The sequence below is a fragment of the Phalacrocorax aristotelis genome, chromosome 1 (assembly GCF_949628215.1).
Source record: "Phalacrocorax aristotelis chromosome 1, bGulAri2.1, whole genome shotgun sequence".
Taxonomy (NCBI): Eukaryota; Metazoa; Chordata; class Aves; order Suliformes; family Phalacrocoracidae; genus Phalacrocorax; species Phalacrocorax aristotelis.
This window is the reverse complement of record NC_134276.1, coordinates 1,723,527-1,736,740: the sequence shown is the minus strand read 5'-3', so window position 1 is coordinate 1,736,740 and position 13,214 is coordinate 1,723,527. Positions and strand designations below refer to the sequence as shown.

The window sequence follows — 13,214 nt, the reverse complement described above, 5'->3', positions numbered from 1 at the left end:
AGGAGTCAGCAGGTGGCACTCTTCACTGTGCTTCATGCCTGTGACAGCCTAGGAGAGACCCTGGGCTTGCAGAGGCTTGGAGGCAGGTGAGGTCCTGCCCACACTTACCACTCGCCCCCACCAGGGGTGGTTGATCCCAGGAGCCTCCATCTCTTGGAGCTGCTCCATGGCACCTCCCGGCTGGGATGGCTACAATACCCCTGTGTCCACTGCTGCCACATGTGCTGCCAGAGGACCATGTTCCTCAAGGCAGCAGGGCCGCCCATTTCTAAGGTGGTGAAATGTGTTGAGCTCCACCAAGCCTTGGGTGTACAAAGAGGAGGAGGATTTATTTCCACCAGCAACTCTTTTCTCTCTCTCCTTCAGCTTGTGTTTACAATGGGAAGACCTACTCCCATGGGGAGGTGTGGCACCCCGTCTTCCGGCTCTACGGCCTCCTGCCCTGCATCCTCTGCACTTGCAGGGACGGTGTCCAGGACTGCCAGAAGATCACGTGCCCCAAGGAGTATCCGTGTGAATATCCAGAGAAGGTAGACGGGAAATGCTGTAAAGTATGTCCAGGTAGGTGAGATCCCACCTGCTCCTGCAGTTCCTTCCAGTTCCTTAATTTAGCCTTGGTTTAAAGCGCAGAGCAGATGTGTTGGTGTTCGCATCACTGGTGACTTGAATTCACACCAGGTGGGTTCAGCAGGGCAAGCTCTGGTGTAAGGGTTGGCCTGTCTTGGAGGGCAGCAGGACCCACCCAAGGTGAGGAAGCTGCACCGATCCCAAAAGGTTGCATCTGTTGGGTGGGTGTAGTCTGGAGAAAGATGCCCAAGGAGGGACAGGCTAAGAGTCTTCAGAGAGATACAAGGGCCTTGCTGGGGAGAGGGCACAGTCTGTTCTTCAGACCTCCGGCTGGGACAAGAAGTCACAGGGTTAAATTGTGGCAGCTGTAATGTAGGTTTGAGATTAGGAGGACGCTTTCCAGGTGTGGAGTTATCTGTGGCACTCGTGGTTTGGTTTGAATTTGAGTTGAGGTCCCTATCCCTGGAAGGCGAGGGTTAGACAGCCACCTATTGGGGTGGGCCAGGTAGAATTGGTGCTGGGGCTGGGACGTGGTGGAGAGGACACTTTTTTTTTTAAATGTTCAATGGGTTTTGGGTCTCTCAGTTGCTTCTTGGTCTTTGGAAAGCTGTTTACCTTAAACCACAGACCTGGCAAAGATGTGGCAGGGCATGAGATCTTCTCCTGTTCCCACTGGGGAATGTTTTCTAGGTTATACCTCTGTATTACCACTCAGCAGTAGATGTTTAGATGGTTGACCACCCACTGCTTCCCTAGAGAGACTAGAGATACCCGAGTCTCTTTGAACCTGACTGCAGATTGCTGTGTAATCTCCTCCGATGTGCAGCTTCAAGGTGGTTTTGTGGAGGGGGTCTCACCAGGGAGAACAAGCAAGGGGCATTGTGACATTTAAGAATGGGGGAAAACAGGCTGCAAAATAATTTCAGCTGTGATTTTCAAGGTTTTGCAGCCTCTAAGCAGGGAGGTTCTGGGATGGCCTCCCTGGGGGAGCGAAGGGCAGAAGCTCAGCTTGTTTTAATAAGGTTTCTGATATGTTTATGAGCAGGATTTATGACGTGGTGCCTAGTGGGAATGGGATGTGATGACTGAGCAGAGCCCTTCCAGTCTTGCATTCCCATTATAGCAGGTCTTTCTGGTTTAAACTCTACAACTTTCTCTGCTGGGATCTCTTGTCTGCTGCTCAGTCTTCATTTATTTCCAGTTAAACACTCTGACCCAGCCAAAATTATTTTCTTCTTGCTTTCCAGTACTCACAGATAGCAATCACACACACATACACGTTGCTCAGCCAAGTTACATGCTTGTCCTCTGTTTCACTGCATGGAGGTTTCACCCATCTTCTTTTTCCAGGCAGTTTCCATGACTGTCCTCCTTTTCCTCCTTTGTACCCAGTAGCTTGGAGAGAAATGCTGAGCCATTTCTATTTGCGAAAGGGACCCTGATCGAAGGGGAATTGCTGCAATGCATTGGTCGTATGGGGAAACCACTGTGGCTGCTGGGGGCAGAGCTAGTGGCTGGGACCCCTTGGTCCATGCTCCTTGTCCCCAACGCTATTGGCCATTGAGTCGCTCCAGTGTGAAGCTCTGAGGTTGTTAAATACCTGTTGTACCTGCGAGGACGTGCGGTTCCTTCCCTGTTGTGAAGGTGGGGTTGCCTCGATCGATGCAAAGAGCATCCCTGGAGTAGTTTAATGGTCTTGGATGGAGGTTTTCCTGCACCTGGACCCCGTGGTGGCAGGGATGAGGGTGGTGGGCTGTGGTCATCCCCCTTCATGTCATGCTGAGCCTGCAGAGCTGAACGTTTGTCTTCCCATTGCTGAAAAAACACGGCTTTGCATCCCTTTAAATTGGGATTTCCATCCCCTCTCCGAGAAGAGTAGCTCGGGACCACCTCAGAAAGCACGGGGGAGAGCAGAATCAGGCCTAAAATAACTGTCCTACTAAAATAAACCCCACGCATCTATTTATAGCCAAACTTTCTTTCGAGTAGTGTAAAAAGCTTCAGCATCCAAAATGACGGGGAGAACAAGGCTAAATTCAGCAGAGCTGGGCTCCTCTGCGTTCCAAGGACCACAACCAAAGGCAATAAATCTCCTTCCAAAACCATGGGGGATTCTTAATTACTCCAGATACATAAAAAAATTAGCAGCTGTCCTTTGCTAAGGATGTTGAAAAAGTCACGTAGGGTCCCGCCGGCGCCCCTGGTGTGGGTTTCCCCACTGTTGCACCCCATGTGGGGAGGGGGCTCGGGCTGGGGCTGAGCCCACCCGCGGGGCTGAGCCGGGCGTGCTGCCCAGGCAGCCCAGCCACGGCACTGGCTCCCGTGCTGCGGGCTCATCCCTTCACTTCGCTGACGTTGCTCCTCCGGGAAGGCAATGGGAACGAGATGGGAAGCGGGGAGTCCAGCCTGGGCTTTGCAGTGATGATGGCACCAAGGTCCTTGCAGCGGGCATGGAGGATCCAGGTGGAGAAAATCCCCTGTCCCCATTCCCACTGGCATAGAGGCTGCCAAAATCAAAGGGGATGGAAAATATGGGGATGAGCAGGTCCACAGATCCTTTACCAACATCTCCCTTTTCTGCTGATCTCGGCGCTGGGGATCAGACCCTGGGAGCCAGGGTCCCGTTCAAAGATGCAGCCGTGCCACATGAGATGCCTTCTCCTCGACTTGGGTGCTGAGACGGCTCCTCCAAGCTCCTTCCTGCCCCTGTTTAATGCACTCTGTCCTTGTTTTTCCCCAGAAACCAGAGTCAAACCCACCGATGAAATAGTCACCACCCGGTGTGGCAAGAACCCGAACCGTGTCCTGGTGTACATGTTTGTGCCGCCGAGCTCGGAGAACTCCAAGGAGATCCTCAGGACGATCGCCATTGAGAAGGAGCCTGCGGAAGAGGTGGAAATCTACAACTGGAAGCTGATTAAAGGTGAGTACCATAACGAAACCAGCCAGCAACGGAGGAGGTGTGTGTGGAAACCTGGTGCTTTCTAAGCTTTGTCCAAATTTTCAGGCTTTTCTCGTGGTGCTCCAGGCCTTGTGTAGTGAGTTGAAACCTGCTGACAGCAGGTTGGCTTTTCTAACCCCTCTGTTTCGCACTCTTTTGCTGCAGTTGCATGCAGACCAGGGGCTGGAAACAACATTTGGCCCTGGTGTACCCCTCCATGAACTGCAACACCACCCAGAGGCGCAGCATGTAGGCAAACAAGGCAAGGGCCATGGGGCTGCTCCTCCAGATTGCCTGCTTTCATGCCAAATGCACAAGGAAAACTAAGCGAAAAACTGTTCTGGTCATTCCGTATTTTTGTGTTTACTCTTTTTTTCCACCTCAGTGCACCCATCACTGGGAGCAATGCTTGCGGAGCTGCTGCAAAGGTGCAGGTAGGGGGGGATGAATTGCCCCCTGCCCACTTTTTGGATGGGTGGATTCGGATGCTCCCATTGGTGTGTCCTCCAGAGGTCAAAGCATGGCAAATACACTGTCCAATGACACCAGTCTCTTTCTCTGTCCCTGTACCTTTAGCTTTGCAACACTCCTATGGACCAGAGGAGCCTACCTCTAGCAGAGATGCTTGGTCCAGTAGATATTTTTGTTTTGTTTCTCTTGGGGCCGGGAAAACATCTGAGTGCCCCAACCTTGAGTCTCTGTTGGACATACTCTACCCCTTCCAAAAACTTGCGCCTTGAGCACTTGAGATTGGTCGCACCTGACTATGGATACAGTGACCCTCAGCCTGTGTAGTTGGGTGTCTTATGGACCTCCGAAGGCAGATATTCTGGTCTCTTCATTATGTTCATGTCTCACCTCTGTCCCTAAGGAGACTTCAGCCCTCCTGGGGCTGGCTCTTCCCAGCCACCAAGGGTAGGCACACTTAGAATCACAGAATCATTGAGGTTGGAGAAGACCTCTCGGATCATCACGTCCAACCCCCAGCCCAACACCCCCAGGCCTCCTAAACCATGGCCCCAAGTCCCACGGCTACACGGTGGTTGAACCCCCCAGGGACGGTGACTCCCCCACCTCTCTGGGCAGCCTGTGCCAGGGCCTGACCGCTCTGGCAGGGAAGGCATTTTCCCTCACATCCAACCTAAACCTCCCCTGACGCAGCTTGAGGCCGTTCCCTCTCGCCCTGTCACTGGTGACTTGGGAGCAGAGACCAACCCCCCCCTCACTGCAGCCCCTCTCAGGCAGCTGCAGAGAGCGAGAAGGGCTCCCCTCAGCCCCCTCTTCTCCAGGCTAAACCCCCCCAGCTCCCCCAGCCACCCCCCAGCACACTTGTGCTCCAGACCTTTCCCCAGCAACGGAGCTATTTGGATACTAGCCAGAGAAATTAACTCCAGAGATGGAGCCCTGACTGCCATCATGTTCCCATCCTCTCCTTGCCATCCTCCATCCTCCACGGTGCCCCTCTCCCCATCCTCCCCCCCACCTCGGCAAAGCCTTCTTCACAATAGCACCTTGTAGTTGGAGGACAGCTCTGAGCCTGCACTGTCTGGGCCCCACCGTTTCCTCTCCTCGCTCCTTGGCAGAGGTCACCACCCAAACCTTCTTGCCACCTTCTGAGGCCAAAAGCTTCACGTCTGCACGGAGCTCCCGAGCCCTGCCAGCCAAGGACAGGGGAGGCCCTTGTCCCCGAGGCCAACACAGCTCTTTTGCTTGGCAGAGCAAAGTGTTACTATTGGGAAAGAGCATGAGCTCAGACACATATGGATTCCACCTCTCCATGGTCCATCACTCTACCAACAGAGCAGTGTGTGTGGAGAAAAGAGGCTGCAAGTCACGCCTGGAGCCCATCCATCTGCCTTTGTATGGGCTTACGATACCTACGTGGCCTCATCTATTTCTGTGCTGGGACAGTTTCCTCCACGAGGCAGGAGGAGAAACCGACACCAACGCCCAGCCAAAAGCTTTACCCAGCTTTCTGGTGGTGCAGGACCAGCCCCCAGATGAGAGGCAGTGGGGGCTTCCCTACATTTTTAGGGGTCTGAACATCTCAGAAGTTTTGAAATGTGACTTTCTGGTGTTTTCGAGCAGGAGTTATGGTGGGGAGTGAGGACAACAAAGGAACAGCCAGGACCAGAGAGGGACCAGCACGGTTTGGAGGCTCTGTCGTTAACTCCTGCCCTTCACCCTGCCTTGCTGGAGGCCTTGGCTGTGCTCAGATGTGCAGCCCCAGCATGGACCTCTTTCCCACATTTACCCTGCCAGGCTGTTGATTAGACATCGATCAAAGTATTCTTTTCTACCCTGAAAGCCTGCAGCTCTGGGACCTTCAGCAATCCCCAGTGTTTCACCATGCTGCTATACCCTCACACCTGGGCTGGAGGAGACCTGTGTGGTCCAGACCAACCATCCCCACACTCCTCTGGCATGTGCTTGAAGATCTCCTGCCATGGAGACTCTACATCCCATTTAATCTCTTCCAGAGCCACAAACCCCTTCCTAAACCCCTTCCTTGCTTCTCTGCAGCTTGAGCTCATGCTCTCTCATCCTCTCCACCACCAGTGTGAAGAGCAGACTCTTTGCCTCTGAAGAAGCCGTCAGCTCCTACCTCTGTCTTCTCTTACACAGTTTAAGCAGTTGAGCTTTTTTAGTCTTTCCTTGATGTTAGAAATTTCTCGTCCTTTGGTCCTTCCCATAGCTCTGCTCTGGACTCTGTCTTTCTAGAAGTACAGAGCCCAGAACAAGGTGTGGAGCTCTGGTCAAATGTTGTGTCCTGCTGGAACTGGTCTCATACACCCATGTGCACTCATGCTCCTGTCTCCATCCATCTGCCAAGGCTATGTTTTGTGGATGATTTAGCAAGTCCTGAGACCAGCCTCTTGAATTAGACTCCCTTCACTCCCCAGCCCAGCGTTAAGTATCAGTCACGTTTAAAGAGTCATGTTGGTTCCCCACGTAGTCAGCAGAGAGAAGCAGGTACGATATGTCCCGTCCACCCATTTTAGGATGGGTAGAATGGCACTGTGGAAGAACGTGTCTCTCCCTTGGCTCCCCAAAATTAGGAAAGATTAATTGCTCCCTTGGAGATGGGGCTGGTCTTCAAGTCATTCCTTGTGCTCTACTGGACTCTGCTTGTGTTTTGGTCTTGAGGAAATGGCTAAAGCATAGAATCATAGAATCATGGAATGCTTTGGGTCAGAAGGGACCTTTAAAGGCCACCTAGTCCAAGCCCCTGCCATGGGCAGGGACATCCCCAACTCGATCAGGTCGCTCAGAGCCCCGTCCAGCCTCACCTGGGATGCGTCCAGGGATGGGGCATCGACCACCTCTCGGGGCAGCCTGGGCCAGTGCCTCACCACCCTCAGTGTAACAAATTTCCTCCATAGATCTAGTCTAAATCTCCCCTCCTTTAGTTTAAAACCATCACCCCTTGGCCTGTCACAACAGTCCCTGCTAAAAAGTCTGTTCCCATCTTTCTCGTAAGCCCCCTTTAAAGCACCGAGATGGGTGGTAAGTGCCCACCAGCCCCACCACCTCCCTCCATCTCATCCCAAGCTTTGCAAAGAACGATCCTGTCTGTCGGGCAGGATCTGCTCGCCGGGGAATGGCATCACCCTTTACCAGCTCCATCCCATACTGCGGGATCTCCGCCGACGGCAGGCGCAGCGGGCTATTCTTATCTGCGCCGCCTCACGCTCTCCTTGTGCTAGAGCATCGTCTGCATTCCTCCGCTGCTCCCCAGCTCCTGGCACGTGTCAGAAACAACCGTCCAGGGGCCCAAAGGTCTCAGCCAGCTCTCCGAGGGCTCTTCGGTGAACATTATCTAGGTCGGTTGATTAAAAGATGTTTATCTCTTGTAGCTCTTGTTTAAAATATCCTCTTGGTTACTAATGTACTGGAAAGTGCTTCATCAGCCACGGGGACTATAAGCACACCCTCCTGCTCCTTTCTAAGTATAGACCAGAAGGATTTATTGAACACTTGTGCCTTTCTTGCGTCATTAACAGTTTTATTATCTCCATCAACTATCTTCTTTTGTTACTGGTAGGACTGCTTTTCCTGACCCACTTAAAGGACTTATTAATAGTCCAAATATCCACATATTTCTGTGGATGTCTTTGACTTCCTGTATTAATTTTCCACAGTCCATAACATCTCATTTATATGGATTGCTAGCCGATTCCCATTTGTTACATACTCTTTTATGTGTAATTGCTGCTGGGAATCGGGGAAAGTCTCTTAACCAAATAAGGGGGACCATGTTGCCTCTGACCTCTGCCAGCAGCGAGATGCTGGACGCACGGGGAGCCTGGGTGAGAGGTGGGGAAGGATATGCCAGGCATACTTGCCCGGTTTGTCACGCTTCACATGCGAATATGAAGATCGTAACCCCTAATCCTGCAGAAAGGTCGCTTCCGTTGCTAAACGCAGGTTCTGGTTTTCTTGGGTCAAATATCTGAGTCAGGCACCTCTGCTAACGGGACGATGCTGGCACGGAGAGAAATATCAATCTCTGCTGAGGTCATTCGTGGTTTTTTTTTTTCTGTCCTGGAGGAGTTTCAGGGCTGGGGGCAGAGGGATGGAAAACATCGGTCCCTGGCTGCTTCCAGGAAAGGAAAGCATCTGAGGGTGGAGGAGCCTCTGTGGTTGGGGGAGATAGGTGGTCAAGAGTGAGCAGAGAGGATGGGGATCCCATTGGTCTCAATTTATCTTATGTTTTGGGGGGAGACCAGACCTCCTCCAATGCGAGATGCTTTTAGAGCAACAAAATCTTATTGCTTTCACCTGTTTTGTGGTGTTGTCCCTGCTGGGTTCTGGTTTAACAAGCAGTTACTGTTTTCAAATGAGATTTCTCCTGGTCCTTGGCCAGCCCTGGATTCCCTCCCAAACTCCCACCAGGCTTCAGCGGCAGGTCCTGCACCGAACCGGGACCCCGCGGCATCCAGTGCAGCCTGTGACCCTTTTGCATCTTAGGAGGGAACAGAGAGCTGTGCATCCAAACCCATCCGACCCTTAGATTGAACGTCACGGAGCCTGACGCCCTCTGTTTCTCTCTGCAGGAATATTTCATCTGATACAGACCAAGAAGATCAGCAAACAGGAATTCAAGCAAGAATCGCAGAACTTCAGGCTGATCACCAGGACGAACGAAGGTAGGGAGAGAAAAAATCCCATTTCCCCACTCCTCCGGCAGACCCTGCCCCAAACAACCCCGCGTTTTGCTGCATAAACCCCGGTGCAGCGTGTGGAGCGAAGCGCAGGGAGAAGGCTTGTGCAAGCATAGCCGGGTCGGGGCTGACTGGTCTTCACGCGCCTATGCAACAGTCCTGGTTAGCAGTCACATTTTCACTTTATGGTGTCAGAAAGGGCAGCCAGCTTTCTAAAAGTGGATGTACGCTTGTGAAATCCAAAGGCTTTGTCTCTCCAAAGCCCGTAAAACTGATTGATTTTTATATCTAATCCATCTGGTGTTACGGGGGGGGGGGGGGGGCGAAAATATGATGCAAGGGATTTTAAAAAAATAAACCCTTGAAATATTTTTAAAAATCATTCTTAATGTTCTTGGATGTGCGTAAATGTTACAAAAAAGCAGGAATGCCAGTGCACATGCCGAGAGTGCCTGTGCAGAGAAAAACTGCCGTGCTATTTCCCGCTGGCTGCCTCTTCGCCTGGGCTGGGTTAGCGTTTAATGGCTTAGGTTCGGATCAGAGCCATTCCCGTATTGTCCAGCACCCACGGGTCAGCGGGTCAGCCGGGAACGGCGCTGCTGCCCAGTACATACCAGCACACCCAGTGCCCCAGGGAGGGTGGAGATTTTTCACCTCCAATCTGTTCAAGACAACATCTCTTGACCAAGCCCTGGGGGATTTTCAAGCTCCTGCTCCCAGGCTGGGTCTCACACCCTGACGGGGTTTCTGGCACGTGCCGCCTTCTTCTTGCCTCAGTTTCCCCTGACAAATAACCCTGTTGTGAAACCATCCCTCTGCCGTTGCTGCAAGTTTGAGGAAAGCATTGGCCAGGGATTTCTTCACCACAGGAGATTAATTTAGCTAGAAAATACGCCCCCACCCCGGGAATGACGACATTAGGGCTGCCTAATCCTTGCTGGGATTACAGGGGGAAGTGACCACCCAGAGGGAAAGCACCTCCAGCCACTTCCTGCAAGTACGGGGATGCTGGTGTTTTGGGGGAGCAAGGAGAAGGATTGGGGAGCTTCGTGCTCATTTTTGGGGTGCTTCCCAGCTCCCACCAGTGTGTTTGCTTTGCCGGGAGCCTGCAGCTCACCGGTGAGGCTGTGTGGGGACCGAGGGGGGTTTCTTACCTTTCTGCAGCAGGACCTTCCCCAACCGCAGGTGTTGCAATGCCCTGCACCAAGAGCCGAGGCTGGGGCAGCCGCAGAGACATGAGTATAAATAGGGGGGAGTTGAGCAACCCCCCAAAGAAATGGGGCTGACAGAAGGGAGGAGAGAAGCATACCTGCCCATGGCCCGTGAAACGTGAATTTTGGCTTTCTGCTGATGAGTCAGAGGACAAGAGAAATGCTTCTCCCCGCTGAGGGTCAGGGAGTCAGCCTGAATCCCAGACCGCTGACATAAAGCATCCTTTGAGGAGGCAGAGAGGGGCATTTATCCCTGTTTCAGACTGAGCTCCTTTTCTTTTAAGAACATGCGAGTAGTTTCTGGGGGAAGCATTGGAAACGCCATTGGTTGTGCCATTAATTGCATTGCAGGAGGTATATAGGGCCCTTCTTGACCTCAAATACCATTTGAATTGCAAGATGGCAACATCTAGGACCAGATTACGGGGACGCTGATGAGCTGCTCTGGCCACGGCCAGCGTTGTGGGCAGACCTCTCTCCCCACCGCTCTCCCAGCGTGGTCCTTGTGGGTCCTCCACTGCGGAGGGTGCTACGTGTGGGGTAAAGTCTGTTTTCCTGCTCCAAGGGCTGTTGCTAATGAGCATCCCTTTCTGCTCATCCAGGTCACTGGAACATCTTCCGAGCCCAGACGTCAGAGCTGAGGATGACAGAGAGCCCAGAGAAAGAAACAAAGAGCTTGTAAAGAGAAAAACTTTAAGCTAGCTATTGATTTATCTACACACACACATACACACATACACATATATAAGAAACAAAAAAAGTCGCATTATTAAATAGACTGGCACAGCAATGAAGGATACACTAGTGTAAATTACAGAAATTCCAGCAAACAAACCAAATTTTACTGCATTGAAGCCACAGCCGTGGAGGTGCCTCTCTCCAGCGGGAGAGCGCAAGAGGCCGGCCCTCGCACCCTGCTACCGAAGATGTCGGGTGTGCAGAGGGAGGAAGGCGAGATGGCAGAGACGTGAGACCTGGTGCGATGTGAAGAGGTGGGACACGTCCCTGACAGCCCGGCATTGCTGGAGAGCATCAGGAGATAGAGGTGAAGCAGGACAAGACCATGCATTTTACCACCGCTGGCGTAAAGATGACCTGCAAGGAGAGAAAAATCAGCCTTGTTTCCTTTCTCGGAGCCCTGGTGATCTGCAAAGGGTTTCTTTGGCTGAACACCCTCCGAAGGGTATTTCTTTAAAAATCTTGGGTCTTTTCTCCTCTGTTTCAGCTGGGAGGATTCTTATCCCTACTTTGCAGGTCACTTGAAGATGTAGTTTTTGGGAGGACCCACCTGCTGACAGGGTCTGAGACCCCAAACACTGCACTAAGGTCGCTACTAAGCATGTTATTATGCTATATATTTATATATATCCTACATAATATCTACTGGGCTGTACTCACAGGAGGGGCATCTCCCAAAGGGTGAACAGGACCATTTCTGCAGCGTGGGGAGGAGGGCATGCAGCAGCATCACCCTCCCCCTGTCTGGAAATAGCTTTGGGGGATTTTCGGGTTGTTTTGGTACATGTATTTATCCTTGGTTTCTTGTTTTATTCTGTTTTGATAAATCTATTTATTTGGAGATCCAGATCTGTCTGATAAATCTGATTAAAGTGTCTTCTTGATTCAGCCTCCTTTGCTGGCTCTCCTTTCCCCATAGGGTCCATGTTACACCTCGGGGGCCTTATTGGGACCCCCATCCTGGCGGGACCCCCATCCCGGTGGGGTCTGATCTCCTTGCATGGACTCAGGCAGCGTCCTTAGGGTTGGGGCATGCAGAGAGTGTCCCACAGATGCTTTGCTCATCATCAGGGGATCATCCCACCTCACTTGCTTACCATCTACAGGTGGTTTGGGGCTGAAAACGGAGCTCGGGGCTGGCAGCGGGCACAGGGGTCAGGAGAAGGCTGGGGGCAAACCAGGGCCAGGAAACGGGAGGTCCTGGTGTGCTGGACAGGCGCCCAAGCAAGCTGCTAAGTGAGTGCAGGTGCTCTCTCGGACAGGCAACCGCTCACGTGGGGCTATAAAAGGATCAATATGAGCAGCTCCCACCCTAGGGGCGGCCGTGCCTTCCCTTTCTCTCTTCATTTTGCTCCAAAAAACCAGTTGGTTGCTGCCACGCGCTCGGGATGTGGATAGAAACCAGGTCTGTGCACAGCCAAAGGACAGAGAAGCCAGAGAGCAAAGCGTCCGCAGCTCCAGCCAACCTGCAGCAAGGAGCAACCGTGGCTAATCGGAGCAGGCACCGGCACCGAGCCGGCACCGCTCCCCAGAGCTGTGCGATGATCCAGGGGATGGGGCCGATCCAGTTAAATTTATCCAGGAAAACTGTTCCAGTCATGCTTTGGGCATTGGGGGTGTCCCCCATGGCACGGGGCAGAGGGAGGGGGGCGAAGCCACCCTCTCGCCCCACGGCTGTGTGCATGACCACAGCCGTGCCCCGGTGGGGAGGATGCTGCCCGTCCCCAGGCAGAGCCCGACCCCTCATCAGCCTAATTAACTCATCAGCCTAATTAACTCGCTCTCACGTGCTCTAATTGGCGTAGAGTGATGGCCGGGAGAAAACCATCACCAACACTGTGCTGCCCTGCCCAGACGGGGTTTCCTGCAGGCGTCTACAGGTTACTGAGCCCAGTGGAGGTTATATTGATCCCATATAGGCTATGCTGAGCCCAGGCACAGGCAGGAGACCTCCTGAGTGCAAATCAGCTGAGTGCCATGCACACAGAGCTCCTCTACCATCCCCAGGAGGGTGGTGGATAGTGCCGGCTGCTCCACGGCCAGGAGAAACCCCTTTGATGAGCAGCGACGGAGGAACCTGCCTGGGGCGATGCCTCTGCCGTCCCTCACTGACAAATCTCTGCCCAGAGCGTGGTGCATTATGTTTCATCTAAAAAGCGTATCTGAAGTAACCGCAGAGCTGCATCACCCCTGTCCGTGCTGCATTGCTGTAGAGCCCTGGCTGAACTTTGCCTTGGGCAGGGAGATCTGGAGGATAACGGTGATATGCAAGAGGGAGTTTCTTTGGAGAGAGGTTTCATGGAGGTGGAAGGTGGGCATGAAACAGGAGCTTCCCACCAGCAGATGCTGCTGCTGCCTGGTCTCTTCCCAGGAAACACAGAGGGCTTTGCGTTGGTTGCTGAAGCAGTGCAGATGCTCTGGGACGGATTGGGCATGCTCTGCCCCGGCTGCTGACATCGTCCTTGCGCTGAGGTCGGTCCTAGCTAACAGGGTTTGGAGCTGAGCGTACCCACCACGAAAGGAGGATGTGGAAGTCTCCAAAGATGCCATTTGCATGGTGTGACTGTCCCATCCTCCCATGACTTTATCTAA

At 52.8% G+C, this 13,214-nt stretch overlaps 1 protein-coding gene across 1 annotated transcript in view; it reads left to right on the top strand.

The window, feature by feature from the left end:
- CHRDL2 (chordin like 2) overlaps positions 1-11,516 on the top strand; it is a 28,393-nt gene extending 16,877 nt beyond the window's left edge. Inside the window, exons 8-11 of the mRNA XM_075081887.1 lie at positions 367-561; positions 3,308-3,490; positions 8,566-8,658; positions 10,487-11,516. Of these exons, the coding sequence (XP_074937988.1) occupies positions 367-561; positions 3,308-3,490; positions 8,566-8,658; positions 10,487-10,566 (551 nt within the window). The 3' untranslated portion in view covers positions 10,567-11,516. The remainder of the gene's footprint in view (positions 1-366; positions 562-3,307; positions 3,491-8,565; positions 8,659-10,486) is intronic.
- The last annotated feature ends 1,698 nt before the right edge of the window (positions 11,517-13,214 follow it).